The sequence below is a fragment of the Fundulus heteroclitus genome, chromosome 4 (genome assembly GCF_011125445.2).
Source record: "Fundulus heteroclitus isolate FHET01 chromosome 4, MU-UCD_Fhet_4.1, whole genome shotgun sequence".
NCBI classification, from domain to species: domain Eukaryota; kingdom Metazoa; phylum Chordata; class Actinopteri; order Cyprinodontiformes; family Fundulidae; genus Fundulus; species Fundulus heteroclitus.
In genome coordinates, this window is record NC_046364.1 from 4,722,098 (window position 1) to 4,745,914 (window position 23,817).

A 23,817-nucleotide genomic window follows, 5' to 3' on the forward strand; every position below is an offset into this window, starting at 1 on the left:
CAGAGGATGAGTTTCATTGATGTATATGTTGCAATGACAAAATACACACAATGGTTATTATTTGATATTCCCTCATAAATTCACATATTTGCCTTTTTAAACATTCAGTTCTTAAGGCTCTTCTCAATCCGGGACCTTAGATAAGATATTATATGGCACCACCTCAGTCAGGGGTTTAATTGCACACAAGAAATTGGATGGTGTTGTTTTTACCACAGACTTTAACTGCAGAACCAGAAGCAGCTTCAAGCTGATCAGTACAAGGATTTTGACTCCAGTTCCACTTTGGTCTCAAGAAATTCAAAAAATAACATGTTAATCAATTTACATGAGTAAGAAATTACAAATAAGTCTTAAAAATCTGTGAAATATACTGTTGCCAGAAAATAAAATTCCTGTAAATCATTGAACAGTGATGATAATAGCTATACATTCAACAATCAGTCAACATCAAATTGGACATGGCCCTCTTAGCATTTTCCTGTATGGGCCTGCTGGCTCTGCATATTAACTAATCTTAAAACAACTTTACACATTTCTGAGTCTGATTGGTTGGTTGTTCCTGTAGGTGTGGACCGGCCTGCGTTTCCTGGCCGGTGAGTGGATGTGGGTGAACGGAGCAGATATGCTGCACACCGACCTGCCTCTCTGCCCCGCCCCACATCAACATTGTGGGATCTTATCCAAGAACAGCGCTGGTGGCATGGAGGCTAGAGACTGTTCAGAGAGAAAAAACTTCATCTGTTACAGCTACACACCCTAAATAAAGTATCCCAACATCCAATACTACAGACAAAAATTCTCATGTTTAAAATGCTAACATTTACCCAAATAAAGATCTTTAGAATATTTGAAATACATTTTCTCTAATAGAAATATATAATCTGTGTTGTATTTAGTTTACTTTATAAGCATAAACACTATTGTTTTCTAATTAGATAACTGCTCCATTTAATTTAACTGTTTTATTTATCTTTATCCAGTTATTTGGTTTTTGCTGAACATGTGTTTTTTTTCTGTTTGTAAAATGGCTTGTTGTATCGCGCAGTAGCTACAATTCACCTTCTTTAGTTTAATTTCAAAAGCCAAACCCAGGGCTGATAACACACAGGAATTATTCAAATACAAGCTGTCCGACAACATGAAGTAGGCCATAAGATCCCAAAGAGTAACTTGGCATGCCACTGATCTAAAGAAATTCAGGAACAGATGGAAAATTGTGTCATTAGCTATGTTTACATGCACAAAAATTTATGATCAGAATAAAATGTATTCGGATTAAATAATCAGATTGTACCAATTATATAGGTACATAATCACTTAATCCGATCATAATGTGTGTGTATATGCACCTGGCTTTATTAAGAATAGAACCACTCTGACATGCGTAGGTATCAAATTCCCCTAAAAAAACACAGAAGAAGAACTTCTGTCTTTGCTGTACAACAAAAAATATTAAAGCAGTTTTATATGAGTTCATTTGTCTTTTGAGCGCCCACACTGGACTTGCACCAGGTTCTAATTATGGTTGAAACTTTACTAAATAAGCAACAATTTGAAGGCAAGGCAAATTTATTTATATAGCACAATTCAGTACAAGACAATACAAAGTGCTTTACATGATTAAGATATACCAAAATAATAAAATGTAGATAGAAAATAGAATAAAAGCAAGTAGGGATAGAATGTAGTAACAAAAAAGAACATTAAAAACAGTAAAACTGTTTAACTAGAACAGTCAAAGGCAATTTTAAACAGATGTGTTTTTAATCTTGATTTAAAAGAACTCAGGCTTTCCGCACTTTTACAGTTTTCTGGAAGTTTGTTCCAGATAAACGGAGCATAGGAACTAAATGCTGCTTCTCCATGTTTAGTTCTGGTTCTAGGTATGTGGAGTAGACTGGAGCCAGAAGACCTTAGTGGTCTGGAGGGTTGATACACTGATAACAAGTCTGTGATGTATTTAGGTGCTAAGCCATTTAAGGATTTATAGACTAACAGAAGTATTTTAAAGTCTATTCTCTGAGTTACAGGGAGCCAGTGTAAGGACTTTAGAACTGGTGTGATGTGCTCTACTTTCTTAGTATTAGTGAGGACGCGGGCAGCAGCGTTCTGGATCAGCTGTCTTTTTTTTTTTCCAAATAGAGAGGTTGTATCAGGAACCCCGACAGTTTTGCTTCCGGTTCCACCACTCAACAGCATGGAAATATGTCACGTTTATGTCGGGCACACTCGGGTCAGAATAACTTGAACCTGACAAGCGTTTATATGCACTCTGATCGGATTATCAATCAGCATAAACCACCTCTCTCATTCGGATTACAATTTCATTCCGATTGAGCTTAATCCGATCATTTTATTCTGATTGGGTTGTTGGGTTGGGTGGTTACATGACACTTTTTTTTTATTCCGATCTGCCCTCTATTCTGATCACTTTAGTCGATGTAAATGTAGCTAATGACATCTTTTGGTCTGGAAAAGGGTTTACAAAGTCATTTTTAAGGCTTTAGGTCTCCAGAGAACCACAGTGAGAACCATAATTCGCAAATAGAGAAAATATGTGTGGTGGGATGGTGTTCCACCCTCTCCACTCTGTGCACTAGGTGTAGCAAGAAGCGCACCGTGGATTGGTGGGCGGGGCAGATGGCTTTATAGCTGAGCAGGCCGCTGCGAGGTGCGTGTGTCTTTAGTCCCATTTACACTACCCTTGTTAAACCGATCCATGCTGAGCTCGGTCCGAGCTTGGATCAGTTAACCAAGCCGAGCTTGGTTCTGACGACCGTTTACACACCACGCCATCTCGGTTCCTTGGTTTGCTGTTTTTTCTCTTTAATAAACAAAATAATTTCAAAACTGCTTCTGTTATTTACTGAGGCTCTGTTTCATTCCTTCTTGACTGCCAGTGGCAGTAAACAGTCTCTTTACGCTCTGCGTTGGTGGAGGTTTAATGTAAACAAAGTCACGTACATGATGTAGCCCACCTGGGTGTTATGTCTAGTGCTGTATGATTTTGCCAAAAATTAAAAATTGCGACATATTTCAACCATAATTACAATTTAATTTGAACTGTTCTCTGCATTAACCACAAGCAACAAAACTACCCTGTAGATTAAGATGTTTGTAAACAAGGACTATTTAAAACAAGAAATGTTATTGTTTTTATTAATCAAAATATTATTATTCAAGAGAAAAGCTTGTTGACTTGGACGTCAATCCTTGTTGAACTTAAATGCAACCAACTAACAAGTCTATGTATTAAAGAGTCACAAAGCAATACATGGACGTCCTCTGTGGTCATACGAGGAATCACTTTTTGATTTATGGTCCCACAACTTGGCCTCTTCAAATGAAAGATCTCCACAGTTTTGGCAACACAACTCTCAGTAACATCTTAGAGAAATATGAGGCCAACATGTCTTTTAACAGAGAGTCCACTTTAAGAGATTGGATGAGTTTAAAGCAACTTGGAAAACATTTGGCAGCCTCTTCTGTGCATGAACTGGTGAGTACCGTGCAGACATGTAATCCTGATAGTTACTCCAGCATTCAGAAGGTTCTTATCTGGTCCCTTACATGGCCCTTGAGCAGTGCTGCATGTGAACGAGGATTCTCACATTTGAATATCATAAAAAAACAAGTAGAGATCCTGCCTGTCTGACTCTTGCCTCTCATCTCTAATGCACATCCTTCTGTCCATGTTCACCACAGAGACCTTTGCATCCACAAGTTTACAGCTGGATTTGGGTCAAACAGCTAATCGCAGGCTAAAGCTTGGAGAAAGGAGTAGGTCTGGTGTATCTGCATCCTCTGCTGTTTGTGAAATGGAGGAAGACCGTGACAAAGAAAGCAGGGATGAGGATGATGACATTCTGTCGGGTGACAGATGTTTCAGTGCTTTGAAGCAGTACCTCTGGGAATTAATTAACAAGCTGTGATTTCATTTAGTTTTTAGTGTTAGAAAAGTTGATGTTTATATATGCCACATTGCCAGCATATCTTCCATTGTCTCTGAAAAGTCGATATCTGCTCATTTATTTTTAAGATCTTGAAATAAACTTATAAGGCTTAAACATTAGAGATTTTTTGTACTGCTTCTCTTCACTTCCAGTTGAAATTAAAGTACATTATCCACACATACCTGTATTTTGTTCCTTCTGTGAAGTGGGTTAAGGAAAACTGTATTTAAAAATATGAGCACCAAGTAACAACCCTTTCTCCCCTGAGAACAAGACTAAAAATGTTATGTGCACCCCTGCTTATAATCCGGTGCGCCTTATATGTGGACAAAGACACACACGTAAATTCACTGTGCAACCATAAAGCGTGGTGCACTTTATGGTCTGAAAAATATGGTATTCAAATGCAAAATTAAAAGCCCCCAAGCTGATTAGAACTGCTGACGACCTGATTTTGGTGTTGGTGGAGCTGGACTGAGGTGCAGCCAAGTCAGAAAATATTTTTCAACATGGTTTTGTTTGGTCGGTACTGAACAGATTAACTAATATATCTCGGTTCTTTTTGCTTCCTAAATGGTTCTGCGTGGTTGGTGATCAGCATTAGCTACAAAACTCTTCTAATCAACAGGTAGGAATAGATTCTTTAGCAGGGAGTTTTTCAAATGTTAAAGCTGTGAAAGAACTATGATGTTAAAATACTATCTAATTACTTATTAATCTTATAACACAAGAGCCATATTCCTCATAGAGGCTGTTGCTAGGTTACAAACGAGTGACATAATTTGGTGTCTTTGTTTTTCTTAGAACAGCTTATGGCACAAATTGTGGAAGTTATTACTACATCTGCCAGGACGTTAAACACAAACTCAGTTTACAGGTGCTGGTCATATATTGACAATATCATGAAAAAGTAGATTTTCAGTATTTACATTTGAAAAGTGAAACCTATGCATTGTATTAATTTATTAGACACAGACTGATACATGTCAAGTGTTTATTCTTTTTGATGATTACAACTGACAACTAATGAAAACCATAAATTCAGATCAATGAAACTACCGGGAGGCATTTCATTGATCTGACTTTTTGTTGTAGAAAAGCTCCAGAGATGTTAAGCAGCACGCAGCCAGGGGTGAGTGGCAAATCTATGGGTACAGAAATATACTTTATCCAAAAAAAGGACTCAGGACAGCAGTAGTCATTTCCATTAAGCAGTCCTAAGTAGCTGTTGAGGAGTGTTCATGGTGATAAGGCTTCAGTACTCAAAAATGGAATAAATTTTTACAGGCTCATATAACCAAAATAAAAAAAAATAAAAAAAATAAAATATCAGCTCAAAGAAAAAAATTACAAGACGAAGAGGACAAACTCAAGAGAAAAGCCATTTGGTCCTCTTGACTAAGGCTTGTGTTCACAATGGTCTGTTTTGCTGACAGATGGCCAGTTCCAGGTAGACTGATTGGTCTGTTGTACATGGAGTCGGAGAACATAGTTCCGTCACACAGTTTAATTGCTGACGTTCATCGTGCTCTACACATGGAGCTGTCTTAACAAAGGTGGTGCATATCCTGGACTGTGATTCCCATGCCCGGGTCCAGATGAGCACTGAGCATTTCTCTCCTTGAGATCCTTCGCCTGGTTTTCAGAGACAATGGATGATATGCTGTTCACATCCCAGTGAGAGTCATGATGCCCTGGGGTCCCGCTGTAGCAGCCTGTGTATCGCCCTACAGTCTTAGTCCTCACAAGGCGGGCAAATAAGAAATCCTCCTTTAGACACAGCTGACGTGTAGGTGATCTCCATCCTTCGGCCCAAATCATCAGATGGAAAACTCTGAGCCGGCACAGCGGCTTAGTATCTGAGAAAATCAGAATATTACTGAAGAGCAATACAAAAAAGGATTTCCAGAAAAGTTGTCCAATTGAAAGGATGAAAATGAATAATATGAGCTGGGGCTCCTTTTCCCTGGATTACTGCAGCCATGCGGCGCGACATGAAGTCGATCAGTCTGTGGTGCTGCTCAGGTGTTATGAGAGCTCAGGTTGCTCTGACGGTGGCCTTCAGCTCTTCTGCATTGTTAAGTCTGGCGTATCGCATCTTCCTCTTCACAATACCCCACAGGTTTTCTATGGGGTATTTTGTGTTACATATCAAATTCTCTCATCTACTGTTTCCCTCATATTATGTGAGCACAACATACCCCTACAGACGCAAATCTTTGTGTAAGATCTTACCCTCATATTTGAAACTCATATAAGCATTTCTGTAAGATCTGCTTCTTTTATCTTAGTAACGTCTCAAAACACCATCCATTACTCCCCTTCTCCTTTTTTTTTTTTTTTTTTTTTTTTTTTAGAAAATTCCATCCAAACATGACCAAAAACTTCTAAATGTACAGAGCAGTGGAGCCCACGTCCCAATGAAGTAAAGGAAGCATGTCCACATGACCTCAATCCTTAAATCCTCCCCTAGTTTCTCGTCTCTCTCGACAATGAGTACAAGGTTTCCCTACTCGCTCAGCAATCCATCTACGCCACTGCTCCACACTACCTTTAAAAGCTGCCCATTGCTCACACATCAACACAGTCCATCAGCTGCACTCTGCCCTTATTTGGACAAACCTTACATATACAGGTGCGCTCTCACAAACACCCACAGGTGTTTGGATCCAGGTGCTTACGGACACACTTCTACAGCGATAAACCCAAGAATTAGCTTTGGCTGTTACTAAATATACCTTGAATTAAAAATACTGCATAGTTTTCAGTGATGTAATAAAAGGCATTGGTTGTTTGCACCGTAATACTTTTCTTGTTTGTTCTGTTGTTCTTTCTACATATTTCTGCAGGTGTAGAAGCAGACTCTGAGGATGTTATCTAGTACTCTCTTTTTCCTCTGCTCTATTTTTCACCTCTTCCTTTTAATGTTTTGCCTCATCTTTCACATTTCCTTTTTTGCTCCAAATGTACCAATTATTTTATATATTAAATGTTTTTTCTAATGGTAAATTTAAATGTATAACGGTACGTTTTATTCTTTCGTGGTAAATTCCCATTTATCTTTTCCATGATTTTTTTCTCTCTCTCATTTAACCCGCCATACTGTGCTAGTCATTGGTCTACTGTTAAATTTTTTAGTTTAAGAAATGCAATATAGAGTACAAATTCAACAAATAATTATTATAACATTTAAAATGTATTGTCTTTATTGAATTTACAACTGCCATACATTACACAGTGTTGTATCAATAAAGAAAGCTAAGATTATTATATCCGACCCCGGCCTTCTACTTTGGGGTGAGTGTCAGGTTTTCCCATCAAGACAATGATATATAATGCTATTCTGTAAAATGGATGGCTTGATGAAATCCTTCATTGCTGTTGCACTGATTTCTCTGGCTGCATTATTTGTAAACTAGAGACTAGAGACCAACACTTGCTTTGATCTTTTCATCTGTGCTGTTTAATACGGTCATGATTTAATAGCGGTTACTTCTTCTCCATCCGTCCGTCCGTCCGTCCATCCATCCATCCATCCATCCATCCATCCATCCATCCATCCATCCATCCATCCACTTCCACTATCCAAGAGTTGGTCTCAGTGTCAGCAGGTCCAGGAGGACAAACCCAAAGATTAGTCTGCCTGGTCACTCCCTCCAGCTCATTCCGGTGGCTCTCACGGCGTTCCAAAGCTCGATGGGACATGTAGTCTCACCAGCATTTTTTGGGTCTTCCATGTTGTCTCCTACCAACAAGAGGCACCAGAAACACTTCCAGACTTTCAGGCAGTTGGTTCTTGTTATCTACAGATTAATTCTGTTTTGCTATTCTGTTTAATTGCTTAAATATCTCAGGTCAAACTCTAATACCAGGCCAAAGAAAATACAAACAGAACGCTTTAAATGATGATTTTATTAAAGGTAAGTGCTACTGAAGTCAACATGGCTCCTGTGTGACTAAAAACGGCTTGTTAACATTATGAGTGGTAAAGTCACACTGCTGTTAAATGTTTACTCTGTGGAGACAAGTATTGCCCACTCTTCCCTGCAGAATTGTTTTACTTCAATCCTACTGGAGGGTTCTTCAGCATGAATGGCCCGTTATAAGGTCACATCACTGCAACTCATTCAGAATGAAGCCAAGACTTTGACTAAACCACTCCAAAACCGTTTGGTAGACTCAACAGCACGTGGACTCACACGTGGATTCACAAACTGATTGCTGAAAATTCTTCTTTAGGATTTGGGGTTCTGATAATGTAGCAAACATGTCATTTGGAGCCACTTTTCAAACTTCGTGGTTGAAACGGAGCATATAGATTTTTAGTACATAGTCTCCTAGTATGGAAATCTTTTAGTCAAAGACAAGAACAAGTTTAATCGGGTTGTTAATCATCCCAGTAAAATAACTAGTCTTCAGCAAATTCATCTTCTATATTTACATAAAAAAGTATTAAGGAAAAAAGCAATCCAGATCTACAAGAATCCTTTGCAATCCTCCTCTCAGCTGCTGACATCTGGCAGGAGACTGAGAGTCCTGTTAAAAAAAGACCAGCATGTATAAAAACTCCTTTATTACCTCTGCTGGGATATTTTTTGAATAAGGAATATTTTTAGCTAAGCACTCATTATTATTGTGGGTGTGACTTCATTTTACTCATTCATTTATTTTAATATTTTCTTTTATGGAACTGTTTCAAGTGTGTTATATGGACAATAAACCTCTAGTGAAAGCTCAGCCATTAGCTATGTCTATGAGAGCAACAAGGATAAAAGAGGATAGAATGCATCGTATGTACATTTTCACACTCATTTGAAGAAACAAAATTAAACTGAAAATAGGAAAAATTAAATAACTTAATCGAACAGCTATTATTTTCTGTTAGATTATATATATTCTATGGTCCTTTGAGTGGGTTAATAATTCAGCATTTAAAGAAAGTGTTTTAAATCGTTGGGTGCCAGGCAACCTATCGGATGCTAGTTGGCTAGAGATGCTCCACTATGAAAACGCTGGCATTAAAATATGAAACGGTAACAGAGAAAGTTTTTCCTCTCTGAACAGTCTCTGGTCTCCAGACTGCTGGTGTTCTTGGATAAAGCTCCGCAGCGCTGCTCCTGCATGGGACACTGAGACAGGTCGCTGTACATCGTACTTTCCCCGTTCATCCACAGCCACTCATCACCCAGAAAACGCAGGCCGGTCCACACCTGTGGGGACAGACCGTGGCAGTCAGGGGTTTATCTGCAGACTCGCTGTAGTACAAATGCATTTAAAATGTATTTTTAAATGGATTTAAAGATTCCTGATAACATTTCTTACACTAAAAGCAAATAAATCAGCAAGTTTAAGTTCATAGACATATGATTTCTTACACTTTGAAAGTAAATAATTACTTGACTTATAGGAGGAAAATTCTCAAACATTTGGATGTTTATGAATTGTTCTTTAATAAAAATAAACTTTATTTAGTACCTATATACCTATAATGCCTGTGGGCGCCCCTCTCATGGCAGGTTTGTTGTGGTGCCAGGTGCTTTCTATTTAAAGACTATGGGAGTGATGGTGCTTCAGGGGAATGTCAAAGATCTGGATTTCTTTTATAACCTCGCCCTGACTTGTCCTTCTCAACAACTTTATTCCTGACTTGTTTGGAGGCCTCCTTGGTCATTATGGTGGGATGCCTCTTTCCTAGTGCTGTTGCAGGCTCTTGATGCCTTTCAGAAAATGTGTGTTTATACTGATAGGTCATGTGACACTTAGTCTGCACACAGGAGGACTTCACTTTTGAAAGTAACTGGTTGCTTCATGGCGAAAAGGGTTGATACATTTACACATGTCAATTTAAATATTATTTTTTAATATATATATAGATAGATCGATATATGTAGATATAGATAGATATAGATATATATGTAGATATCTATATATCTTGAGCAGATATATCACATAATATATGAGTAAAAACCTTTAAATTACAGTCTGGAATACAAGAAAATTGTAAAAAGCCAAGGGAGTGAATACTTTTGCAAGGCACTGTACATCAAAAAAGCTTGCAGGTATAACCATAGTGAAAGGTGGCTTAACAAGTTATTAATACAGAGAAGCCAAATGTATTCCCGTCTTTATATATTTATTTGTAATATATTTAACAGAATTATCAGATTCACTTTATTAGCCATTTGCAGTTTTACCTGCATCGGAAAAAAATGTGCAAGTAGCTCAGAGTGCAAAGTCAACGTAAACACATCAGAGGACACAACGTAGAAAACAGACAAACAAAGCCACATGAAGCCTCAATATTAAAAATGCTCCATATAAAAATGCTGTACAATAAAATCCATCCATACATACAAGTGCCTAGTTTAAGATGCTTTGTTCAAAGCAATCACAGCTTGTGGGAAGAAGCTGTGTAAATGGCGATCAGTAGTACATTTTGCAGAACGATACCTTCTCCCTGAGGGAAGCATCTCAAAGAAAGTGGTTAGGAGACTCTCAATTATACAGTAGTAAAAATTCAATAAAATCTTAGTATTCTGAGTAAACTCTCGAAGCCTACGTAAAAAGAAAAGGCGCTGTCTCGCTTTCTTAGCAATATTAGTCGTATTAGAGCTCCAATTCAAGTCATGAGAAAGAGTCACACCCAAAAATTTACATTTCTCAAAAATCTGCAGATCAGAATCATGAATAGTAATAGGCAACTGAATCCTTTGTGACAAAAATCAATAACAAGTTCACACGTTTTTGAAGTGTTCAACAGCAAGTTGTTTTCATTACTCCATTGAACAACATTCTCCACCTCCTCGCGATAATGAGATTCATTGTTTGAGCTGATCAGCCCAATGATAGTTGTGTCATTGGCGTATTTGATTATGACATTATTATTATCCATCCATTCCCTTAGCTCGTAGCAGTAATGATTTTATGGGATTCCTCATAAATAAAATTGATTCCATTAAAAATAAAATAATTGGCATCCTCCCAAACATGATTACCTCGTCCTCAGTAAGTGAGGCAGCATTGGAGGAATCTTTAGAACCTGCGCAGTGTCTGAACTGTTTAAAAGCAGTAGAGCTTTCTGAGCTATCTAAAATTTTAGCTTCATCTAAACCTTCTACCTGTATGTTAGACCCAGTCCCAACCAAGTTGTTTAAGGGGGTATTCCCTCTGATCAGTGGTCCTATTTTAGACATGGTTAATCTATCCTTGGTAAATGGATATGTACCACAGGCTTTTTAAGTAGCTGTTATTAAACATTTACTTAAGAAACCATCTCTTGATCAAGATGAGTTAGTAAATTACAGACCTATATCTAATCTTCTTTTCTTATCTAAAATTCTTGAGAAAGAAGTTGCTAATCAACTATGTGAACATTTACAAAGTAATGACCTACTTGAGGAGTTTCAGTCAGGCTTTAGAGCTCATCATAGCACTGAAACAGCTCTGGTGAAAGTCACCAATGATATTCTCATGGCCTCAGATAATGGACTTGTGTCTATACTTGTCCTGTTAGATCTCAGTGCTGCATTTGATACAGTTGATCACAATATTCTCCTACAAAGACTTGAGCATACTGTAGGGATTAAGAGAAAAGCATTAGGCTGGTTTAAATCTTATCTGTCGGAAAGATTCCAGTTTGTTCATGTTAATAATAAATCTTCCTCAAACTCTAGGGTCTCTTGTGGAGTACCACAGGGTTCAGTCCTTGGACCAATTCTCATTACTATATATATGCTTCCGATTGGCAAAATATATCAGACAGCATTGGATTAATTTCCACTGTTATGCTGATGACACTCAGCTATATTTATCCATAAATCCTGATGAATCCAATCAGTTACTTCGACTGCAGTCATGTCTTGATGACATTAAAAGCTGGATGACTTTAAATTTCCTGCATTTAAATTCTGACAAGACAGAAGTTGTAATCTTTCGGCCAGAGTCTTCAAAAAATAAAGTTCTTAATCAATCACTTAATCTGGATGGCATTAACTTGGCCTCTGGTAATAAAGTTAAAAATCTTGGTGTTGTTTTCGACCAAGACATGTCATTTAAAACAGGTTTTCAGAGTTTATTTTTTTCACCTCAGGAATATCGCCAAAATTAGAAACATTCTGTCCAGGGCTGACGCTGAAAAACTAGTCCATGCATTTGTTACTTCAAGGCTGGACCATTGTAATTCTTTACTATCAGGAAGTCCACAAAATGCAGTTCAAAGTCTTCAGCTGATCCAAAATGCTGCAGCAAGAGTTCTGATGAAAATGAACAAGAGGGATCATATTTCTCCAATTTTAGCTTCCCTTCATTGGCTTTCTGTTAAATCAAGAATATAATTTAAAATTCTTCTTCTAACGTATAAAGCCCTTAATAATCAAGCTCCATCATATATTAGAGCTCTGATTACCCCGTATATTCCTAACAGAGCACTTCGCTCTCAGGCTGCAGGTCTGCTGGTGGTTCCTAGAGTCTCTAAAAGTAGAATGGGAGGCAGATCCTTTAGCTATCAGGCTCCTCTCCTGTGGAAGCAACTCCCAGTTTTGGTCCGTGAGGCAAACACCCTGTCTACTTTTAAGACTAATCTTAAAACTTTCCTTTTTGACAAAGCTTATAGTTAGAGTGGCTCATGTTACCCTGAGCTATCTCTATAGTTGTGCTGTGATAGGCATAGGCTACTGGAGGACATCAAAATTCGAAATTCGAAATTCGAAATTTATTTATTCGAAATTTATTCGAACATGAACATGATACAAATATAAAAATAAAATAGTGCACAGTAACAAGAAGTGCATAAGAAAGTAGAGAAAATACAGATTTTTGTTTCAGTTAACATATCATGCTCAAAAAGGGGTAGGAAGAAGTGAGAACTTATAAACTCCTACCCCTAAACACTTGAGACTTTAGAGTCCTACTGTCATAAAAAAAAAAAAAAATCAAAATCAAAGTGGCAGTTTGAAGTAACAGTTATTAATATTTACCTATACATTTTCCCATTTTATGCTGGTTTATCTTTCTAAACCCTTACACCAAGTTATTATCTTCAATACACACCTTATTGCTTTCTGTCCCCATGTGTATATCTATTGAAAATTACCTCTTTGTACCTTCTTTTGAATTGTGTTAAACTATTGCTTTGTTTTAAATCTTTATGTAACTTATTCCATAACTTTACACCTTTAATTGAAATACAGAAGCTTTTCCTTGTTGTTCTAAAATTGCGGATCTTGAAGATTGAGTGACCCCTTAAGTTATACCCCCCTTCTCTTTCAGAAAACGTGCTCTGTATGTGCTCAGGTAACAACTTTTTTGATACCTTGAACATAAATTGAGCCATTTTAAATTCTACAAGGTCGTCAAATTTGAGAATTCTGGATATTATGAATTCTCAAATTTGGGTCTAATTTTTCATCAGGGTCTAATTTTCTCACTCTACGGATTTCTACTGTTCTTCAGTCTACTGTTGTCCAGTTTTGCATTGTATTACATTGAAATGACTGTTGTCATTTCAGCTTTTAACTTTTTGCTCTCTCTCTTTTCCTTCATAGTAGGCACACCTGGTCTGACGTTCTGTTAAACTGTGACATCATCCAGAGAAGACGGCTCACCCACTACTACCATATAATTTAGAACCGATTACTGGATCAATGTGTGCTTCTGTGCTTTTTTGTCTGTCTTGTTGAGTCTCTGCTCTGTATTCTGCAACCCCCAGTCGGTCAAGGCAGATGACCGTTCATACTGAGCCCGGTTCTGCTGGAGGTTTTTCCTTACCGCTAATGGGTGGTTTTTCTTTCCACTGTCGCTTCATGCTTGCTCAGTATGAGGGATTGCTGCAAAGCCATGGACAATGCAGACGACTCTTCCTGTAGCTCTACGCTTCTTCAGGAGTGAATGCTGCTTGTCGGGACTTTGAAGCAATCAACTGGTTTCCTTATTTAGGAAATTTTTGACCAATCTGTATAATCTGACTGATTTTGACTTTGTAAAGTGCCTTGAGATGACATGTTTCATGAATTGGCGCTATATAAATAAAATTGAATTGAATTGAATTAACATGAGTTGCTGCGATGTTGTGAGTATACAATGTAAACAACAGGGGGCTCAGAATACACCCCTGCGGTGAACCAGTGCTAACATTCAGCTCATGTGAGATACAACCATTGATTTTGTCCCTTTGTGGTCGACAAGTCAAAAAATTTTAAATCCATTACAAATGCATCAAGTCCAAGACATTTCAATTTATGAATGAGCTTTGTTTGGACCATTGAATTAAAAGCTGAACTGTAGTCTATAAATAGCATTCTAGCATATGATTTATGTGCCTCTAGATGCTTATAGACAGAGTTTAAAGCAAAAGAAATGGCGTCCTCAACACTTCTGTTTTTCCTGTATGCAAATTGTAGTGGGTCCACAGACACATCGATTTGATCCCTAATAAAATCCAACACCAACCGCTCAAAGGTTTTCATCAGGACAGATGTGAGGGCCATTGGCCGATAGTCATTCAGACACGTCACAGGTGTCTTCTTGGGCACCGGAATTATAATTGATCTTTTAAAGCTAGCTGGAACAGTGCACTTCTTCAGTGACATGTTAAAAAGATCTGTCAGAACAGGAGCAAGTTGCTCAGAGCACAGTTTAAGGACACGAGGAGGAATACAATCCGGTCCAGGTGCCTTATTAACGGCCTTTTTTTATCCATCACTCAAAATTCCACTAAAATACACTAAAGTTGGTGGTTCTGTGATCAAAACTGACTGTATAAAAGAAAAACAGTTCTCTTAAATATTTGTTATTCAGCTAACCAATCAGATCAGACTAGCAGTTTTCTCCACACTGAACCCACCTCCTCCGTGTCAGCCTCCATGGCCTTGCTCATTGCGTCCTCGTGTTCGTCTCCAGGTTGTATGCTGACCAGATCGTAGCGAAAGCCACTGTTGCTGAGGTTTCGGCAGTGTTCCAGCGCCTCCTCCCAGCTCTTGTTTTCCTTTACCAGGAGAACATTACTATCCGCCTCATACATGCAGACGAAGGGATGACGGACGTCACAGTTTTCGGTGGCCATCAGCTTGGTCATTGAGGAGATGGTGACACAGTTGTGGTTGTTACTTGGCTCACCTTCTGTCAAGTTTGTGTACCCTGAATTTCCTGAACTCCATTTGAATGATGATGCCCCTGGGAGGAATGAATGTTTAAAGCATCACGTGGGGGTACTAGATTTACAATTTACTGTGGATTTTCTCTGAAAAGTATACACATAGATTCAAATATATACATACACCGCACTAACATTTGATTAAAATCAGTCTAAAAAGTTGGTATAACAACTGGACTTCGGTCCTGGATTAATGATAATCTTCACCAGCATTTGGTTAATGCTAGGGTCGGCAATTTTTCCAGAAGTTTCCCCAAGTCCCATTTTTGAATAACAGTGCATGCGCAAGACTGGCTTACCTGCTCTTCTGCTCTTCAGGGGGTCTACGTGAAAATGTCTCCCAAATTCACTCTGGTCTTATTTCTTTCTACTGAGGCCGCCTTCTTCTTCTTCTCATAGACATGAACACGGTTCACTGCTTTTGACTATCAGCCATGTTAAAATGATACAGTGAGAACAGCGGAGCTACTGTAAACAGCTGACCGCTAAACTAACCGTTAACCTAGCCGCTAAGCTAACCGGATACTTAAGCCCCATTTACACTACCCTTGTTAAACTGATCCGTGTCGAGCTCGGTCCGAGCTTGGATCAGTTAACCAAGCCGAGCTTGGTTCTGACGACTGTTTACACATCACGCTATCTCGGTTCCTTGGTTCCCTCGCCTCATAGTGATGATCTGCGGTAGTACTGCTTGATGGAGAAAATCAAGCAAATAAAAATGGCGGCACCCGTAACATTCAGGAAGTTATGTTTGGTTATTTTTTGTTGTTTGTGGAGAGTCAGGCAAAGACGGCAACGTTTGGTGAATTTACTTGACAGAGTACTTATACACTTTTGGGAAGTGGATAAGACAAACAAACATCTAATAAGGATTTACAGACACAGGAAACAACGACAGACGCTGAGCTTCATCACACTGCTAAGCAGAATCATCACTGGAAATCGTGTGTCACGGTAGGGAAGCTAGTATTTTTATGAATGTCTGAAATGTTTGCTGGCTGTAAGGAGATGAGGCGGTCTGCTCATGCGCTCTTTGTTATTAGAGAACCGGGCTACTGAAAAACCGAGCCGAACCCACACGTGGAACTGGTCTGCATTTAGTGCGGCCCGGTTGTGACAGGCTCGGTTCAGTTCAGTTTGCGCTCCATTTACACTCGATAGTTATCTCGGTTACCGAGCTTGGACTGATCTCGGCTCGGTTAAAAAGGGTAGTGTAAATGGGGTAATAAACACTAAAGGTCCGCATGCGCAGACAGCAAGAGGAAACTAGGAAGGAATTAGCACGGGCACTGGCGTTAAGTGATGGCGTCAGAATTATTGGCTTGTGGGACAACCAATAGAAAAGGTGATTCCCTCGGAACATGAGGGACAGAGGGGGGTGAGTATATAACATCTATGGGTGAGAGCAGGAACAAAACTTTGACAAATCCCTGCCCTTAGGACCAAAGGGCAGAGATTGGTTGTAGTTTTTACAGGTCTGCAGCTCCCACAGAAAATTATTATTTTTTTTATCTCCTTTTTGTGAATACATAATGTATTGACTACTTTGAGGATGGAAGGATGATTTTACCCAGTAAAACCAAAATGTTTCTGAACAGTATTACCAACTACAGCTTTAAATATCACATAGGAAGTTGCATTTAAAGACCATATTGGGATAATTTTCTATTTAAAGACCCCACTTCTGAGCCAAACTATCCAAGATGAAAGAAAATTGGTCGAGCGCAGAGCCTATTATAAACCATCCGATACTGGAACATCAGTGTGACGATTCATGGTGAAGCCAAACTAAAATTTCTAGCTGCCAACATGGACAAGGCTAATAATCTCTGGAGAAAGTTTCTAAAGCCAGTCCAGTAAAATAAGAACAGAAGTGGAACAATGACAAGGTGTATAAACTTTAAGAAGTGCTGTTTTCTGTGCTTCTGTGCCAGAACTTTTTTAGTAATCCCACATAGCTGTAGATGCTCTTGAAGTTGGAAATAAACCAAACTCTTTAAATTGGCGAAGGCTCTCAAGCCTAAAAACATACACAACTGTGAAGTATAGTGGTGGGAGCATTTTGATGTGAGTTTCATTGTTAGTGTTCTGTTTGGTAATGCAATATTGAATCAGAACTTCCGTCAAGGAGAGCAATTATCATGCCAAACATTTGTTGATAGTTACAATGGACAGTATTTCCTGCCTTCAATTTAATTTGATCCTGGAAATTCCATTAATTCAAATAAATAATTTGAAGTTCCTAATTTACATGAAATTCACAGTGAGTGGATGCTAACATCTGACTGAAACTACAGGCCTTTATTTTTGCTTTGCAGATTTCTCTAAAGCAGAAAATACGTTTTCATGATGATATTTTCAGTTCTTTAGAATCTGTATCATAAGAAACATATTGAGCAATACGCGATGACGGCAAATAGGGCATTGTTCCTTTATGTAACTTAAAATCCTCAAAGGTTGTAACTTCAGTGGTTACCTTGTTTGTGCAGTCCAACCCAGACAGGAAAGTCCTTCTCGGTGAATATATCATTCATTTCGGAGCTTCTGAAAGTCGCCAGACGATTATTGTGTTGATTGCAGTACGAAGAGGCATCATACCAACTCTTTGTTTCATTTACAAATATGTATGTGTCTCCATTCTGACAGAAAAACATCCGATGAGTTTCACAATTTTCGGCATAAATCCTTTAAAGAAAACAAAAGAAGATGAACAATAGATGAACAATATTTTGAACATTCATACAACAAACACAGCAGTTTGCCAATGTAAAAAAAACTGTCAATTAGATTATAGCTTGTTGACTTAACAGTAGGGCTGGACGATAATTCAATAACACGTCTATCGATCGATAGACGTGTGGCACGATAGGAAAAAATAGAGTCGATAAAAGTTCGATATCGAGTTTTCCTTCCTTCCTTTCAGCCTATCATATTAGTTGATGCTACAGTCACTACTTCCTCTCGACCAATCGTAATCGCGGACCCAGGCACGGTGTCACAAAGCGCCGGTGTTGTGCGCAATTCTGTTCCCCCATGAAAATCTGTTCCCCCTGTCTCGGGAACGCGCTTTGCAGCCGTTTTCACAGCACTTCTAATTGATTTTTTGGTAAAACAACTCTTATAATCATGTCAAAGTTGTAACATTCAGTTTAATCGGCAGCTGTTTACAAAATTGTAAAATAAAAATAAATAAACAGCTGCGCGTCTTCGTAAGAATCTTCTGGAACTTCTTCCAAAACAAAGCAGGTATAGCAGCTAAACTGGGCTCCCTTCTTTGTGAAACCGCTATACCTGCTTTGTTTTGGAAGAAGTTCCAGAAGATTCCTACGAAGACGTGCAGCAGCAGCTCGGGGCTTACACAGCTAGCGCTGTCCTTACACGCCACAACCTCGAACCTCAGCCCTACATCAGCCTCTCAATTATGAAACCTGAGAAGTAACTAGTGTACTATTTCCACCTAAATAGGCTATTTTATTTATTTGGTATATTTATTTTGGTAATTTTACTGGTCATTTTAGTTTATTCTTTGTCAGTATTTAATAACATAACTCCAGTCTCTTAAGTTATTTTTCTTTAAAAAAAATTCTGCTATGGTTAAAAAAGTTGGTTAAATAAATATTTAATTGGAATTCTGTGTTTGTGTTCTTTATTAAAATTAAATAATTTAGCAATATCATAAAATGTCCAGACAGAGCTGCACATAAAATATGGTTTTGAAATATTTTCAATAACTATCGATATTGATCAATATGCATTTTTTTTTTAATCGATAAGCTTTTTTTCTATATCGTCCAGCATACTTAATAGATCATTATATTTGTTTTTTGCACAAGGTTAGACGTTTGGTGGCTGTTTTGACTGTCTTGTTTTTCTATCTACGTCTAGAAAAACAAGACGGACAGGACCCTAACGACTCTTCATTGTTGGGGCAATCAGTTTCAGGTGAATCTACATGTGAATCTAAGCTCTAACGAGGCCTCGTCAGCAGATCTATAAAGCTTGGAACTCCACACTGCTCCAGACATTTTGAATTAAGAAAGCTTCCTGGATGGGAAGCGAAACGTCTTCAGCTTCAGAATAGAAGTCCAGTTGTTTTATTTTTTAACCTTTTTTTGGATTAATGACTGAGAATCTTCATCCACAGTTTGCATTTAAAAGCCAGACCCTCCATGGCAAAGGAAAGGGTGAGAGGTAAAATATGACATTATGGATTGGATAAAGAGAAATGGTGATAACTTTTGATCTTATTTGTAATTATCATTTCCTGGACCACTATGAATGTTTATCAATAAGGGCAGAATATTATATTCCTTATGACCAGACGAGTTTGTGGTAAGGTCTGTTTTTAGACAGGCTGTGATGCCTAAACTAAATGGTGGCGCTTTTAATCTAAACTACCAATCTAAAGAATGACAAAAGTGAGGTTCAGATTAATTTAAACCACTTGAGACTAATTGTAGACAAAATATGGCTTCTTAGATAACAGCAGTTTAAATACCAACTCAGTTGAATTAAACCTCATACTTTCTTAAAAGAAAAACTCTAACATTACTTTTTGTTACTGAAGAGGACGGCAGCACAGGATCCACCTTGATGCTGATTCTCTGCCCAGAACCAATAATACATTGATCCATCAGACCATTTCCAATGCCAATGATGTTTCTTCAGACCAATCCACACCATATAATGCTTCAAGTCCATCCTCTCAGCATCTGACCAAGAATTGATGGTGGCCAAGTCGGTGTAATACCTTTTGAGAAAAATTAAATACAGATTGAAACTTGCAGAATGATCAACACGCACATAAGTGGCCTTAAGGGCTGCTTTTTCTTCTTTCTTTCTAGCCCCATCTCTGTTTTGGACCTGCTGTGTCAGCAAGGAGAGCTTTCAGGCATTTCCCAAGGATGAGGTGCTTTCAGTGGGCACACTGCTGCTCCCCCCGGCTGTTATCTGTAAAATCCACAGATCTAATGCAGCGTTTCTGTATATAGAAAGCTGAAGTGTCCTTTTTCTTTTTTTTCTTTTCCTTCAGGGGAATTTCATGGTTTAAATAGAAGAATTACATTTCGTTTTGAGCCACTGAATTCATAGTGGTTCTGATTTATCCTCGCCCAATCACTGAAAAGCAGAGTTTGAGCCCGCCGTTGAGTAGAGCCAGAGAAACCTGGGCTGGCCCTGATATATATATATTGCCTTAGGTCTTTTTATTTCTGTAAGTTCACTTTTTGAGAATCGTTAAGTTCCAAAATAGACCCAAAATCAAACCATTTCTAGAAAACCTCACTGTAGCATTTTAGATTTTATTGAACAGGGATAAAAGCCTCACCCACTGCAGAAGTTGTGTGCATCCTGCCAAGTCAAACCAAAGCTGAAGGGGATGTAATATTTAGTCCCAGATGCAATCATGCCACTGAAGATGAGTAGAACCAGGGTTCCAAGTAGGCTGCTCTTCATATTCAAAATGCTCTTGTTTTTTTCTTTTTTATTCAAAAACGCTTTTTAAATTAGTGGCTGATTAATTTAACTCAATTATGAGCTTCCAGTTTCTTCTGCTGTTTGGAAAGCAAAAACACAAAAAACAGGCATTAGTACAAAACATAAATTAAACATCTTTAATCCATTCTAGGTGTCAAAGACTCACGGCTTTCTCTTCTATTTCTTAACTCCAAAAGGCTTGCAGCTGTTTGATGTGCCAACAAAGTTCAACTGCACGTCTTGTCATTTTAAGTCCTATGTTTGAAAGCAGTCATTTGCCTATGAGACACACTTAAGGTACACTATCACACCCATCTCCTCACTGTTTCTCCATAAGACATTTGACTGCTGGCAAATCTGTGGAAGGATTTACCTGAAGGTTAAATGCAGGAAAATATCCTTCCTGAAGAAAATGAGGAAGCAGGCAAATGAAGCGATCACCTTGCTCCTTAGATTCTGTTTTAACAAATGAAACCGCCTGGATAGCCTGGATCAGCCCGGTCATTGCGTTCTGCATTAGACAATGTAGGTCCCTTGAAAAAGAAGGTGATTATTCACAGGAAGCTGGCTCCCTGGTTTAATTCAGAGCTGCGTTCCTTGAAGCACAATGTTAGGAAATTGGAGAGAAAATGGCGCTCTACACACCAAGAGGAATCCTACCTAATATGGAGGGACAGTCTATTGTTGTATAACAAGACCCTTTGCAGAGTTAGAGCAGCATATCTTTCATCATTAATTGAGGAGAACAAAAATAATCCTAGATTTCTCTTCAGTACAGTTGCCAATCTTACACAGAGTCACAGCTCCGTTGATCCATCCATTCCCTTAGCTCTTAGCAGTAAGGATTTTATAAGATTCTTCATAAATAAAATTGATTCCATTAAAAATAAAATAATTGGCATCCTCCCAAAATGTTAAATGGACTGAACTTATATAGTGATTTTCCAGGCATGCTGACCACCCAAAGCGCTGTACACTAGAGACACTTTCACCCAGTCACTCTCACTAACGCACACACATCTATACACCAAGACGCAGCTCGGTAGGCAGCATGGGGTGAAGTGCCTTGCCCAGGGGCACATTGACATGTGGCAAGGGGAAGCTGGAATTGAACCCACAGCCTTCTGATTGCAAGACAACTACTCAACCCATCAAGCCACAGTCGCCAAACATGATTACCTCGTCCTCAGTAAGTGAGGCAGCATTGGAGGAATCTTTAGAACCTGTGCAGTGTCTGAACTGTTTAGAAGCAGAAGAGCTTTCTGAGCTATCTAAAATTCTAGCTTCATCTAAACCTTCTACCTGTATGTTAGACCCAATCCCAACCAAGTTGTTTAAAGAGATATTCCCTCTGATCAGTGGCACTATTTTAGACATGATTAATCTATAATCTATCCTTAGCCTTACCACAGGCTTTTAATGTAGCTGTTATCAAACATTTACTTAAGAAACCATCTCTTGATTGAGATGAGTTAGTAAATTACAGACCTATATCTAATCCATCCATTTTCTGACCCGCCTAATCCCTCATGGGGTCGCGGGGGGTGCTGGTGCCTATCTCCAGCGTTCAATGGGCAAGAGGCAGGGTTCACCCTGGATAGGTCGCCAGTCTGTTGCAGGGCAACACAGAGACAGACAGGACAAACAACCATTCACACACACACCCATGCACAGGGAGAACATGCAAACTCCATGCAGAAAGACCCAGGGTCAGATTTGAACCCAGAACCTTCTTACTGCAAGGTACCAGTACTACCCACTGTGCCACTGTGCAGCCCCCTATATCTAATCTTCTTTTCTTATCTAAAATTCTTGTGAAAGTAGTTGCTAATCAACTCTGTGAACATTTACTAAGTAATGACCTACTTGAGGAGTTTCAGTCAGGCTTCAGAGCTCATCATAGCACTAAAACAGCTCTGGTGGAAGTCACCAATGATATTCTCATGGCCTCAGATAATGGACTTGTCTATACTTATATGTCAATACATATGTATATAAGTCGGCGTGAATGTACATAAGACATCCTCTGCCTTATTTCTATTTTGTATTTTTATTCTTATTTTTCTTATCTACTTCGTTTTTTTATCCACTAAATAACCGAGGACACACTGGATATAACTGATTACTGAGCCGATGTGACAAGTAAATTTCTCCAATGTGAGATCAATAAAGCCTATCTTATCTTATCTTATACTTGTCCTGTTAGATCTCAGTGCTGCATTTGACACAGTTGATCACAATATTCTCCTTCAAAGACTTGAGCATACTGTAGGGATTAAGGGGAAAGCATCAAACTGGTTTAAATCGTATCTGTCGGACAGATTCCAGTTTGTTCATGTTAATAATAAATCTTCTTCAAACTCCAGGGTCACTTGTGGAGTACCACAGGGTTCAGTCCTTGGACCAATTCTGTTTACTATATATATATATATGCTTCCGATTGGCAAAATTATCAGACAGCATCGGATTAATTTCCACTGTTATGGTGATGACACTCAGCTATATTTATCCATAAATCCTGATGAATCCAATCAATTACTTCGACTGCAGTCATGTCTTGATGACATTAAAAGCTGGATGACTTTAAATTTCCTGCACTTACATTCTGACAAGACAGAAGTTGTAATCTTTGGACCAGAGTCCTAAAAAATAAACTTCTTAATCAATCACTTAATCTGGATGGCATTAACTTGGCCTCTGGTAATAAAGTAAAATATCTTGGTGTTATTTTCGACCAAGACATGTCATTTAAATCCCATATTAAACAGGTTTCCAGAGTTTCCTTTTTTTCACCTCAGGAATTGCGGCAAAATTAGAAACATTCTGTCCAGGAGTGATGCTGAAAAACTAGTCCATGCATTTGTTACTTCAAGGCTGGACTATTGTAATTCTTTGCTATCAGGAAGTCCACAAAATGCAGTTCAAAGTCTTCAGCTGATCCAAAATGCTGCAGCAAGAGTTCTGATGAAAATCAACAAGAGGGATCACCAATCTCCAATTTTAGCTTCTCTTCATTGGCTTTCGTCTTCTAACGTATAAAGCCCTTAATAATCAAGCTCCATCATATATTAGAGCTCTGATTACCCCATATATTCCTAACAGAGCACTTCGCTCTCAGGCTGCAGGTCTGCTGGTGGTTCCTAGAGTCTCTAAAAGTAGAATGGGAGGCAGATCTTTTAGCTATCAGGCTCCTCTCCTGTGGAAGCAACTCCCAGTTTTGGTCCGTGAGGCAAACAC

General features: G+C 38.6%; 1 protein-coding gene across 1 annotated transcript; it reads right to left on the reverse strand.

Moving 5' to 3' along the window:
* Positions 1 to 8,741: 8,741 nt before the first annotated feature.
* Positions 8,742 to 15,082, reverse strand: LOC110367951 (dromaiocalcin-1-like). The gene is made up of 2 exons (XM_036135676.1): positions 14,797 to 15,082; positions 8,742 to 9,166 (listed from the first exon to the last, which is right to left on the reverse strand). The coding sequence occupies exons 1-2, from the start codon at positions 15,025 to 15,027 to the stop codon at positions 8,975 to 8,977; spliced, it is 423 nt and encodes a 140-aa protein (XP_035991569.1). The 5' UTR covers positions 15,028 to 15,082; the 3' UTR covers positions 8,742 to 8,974.
* Between the last annotated feature and the right edge of the window lie 8,735 nt (positions 15,083 to 23,817).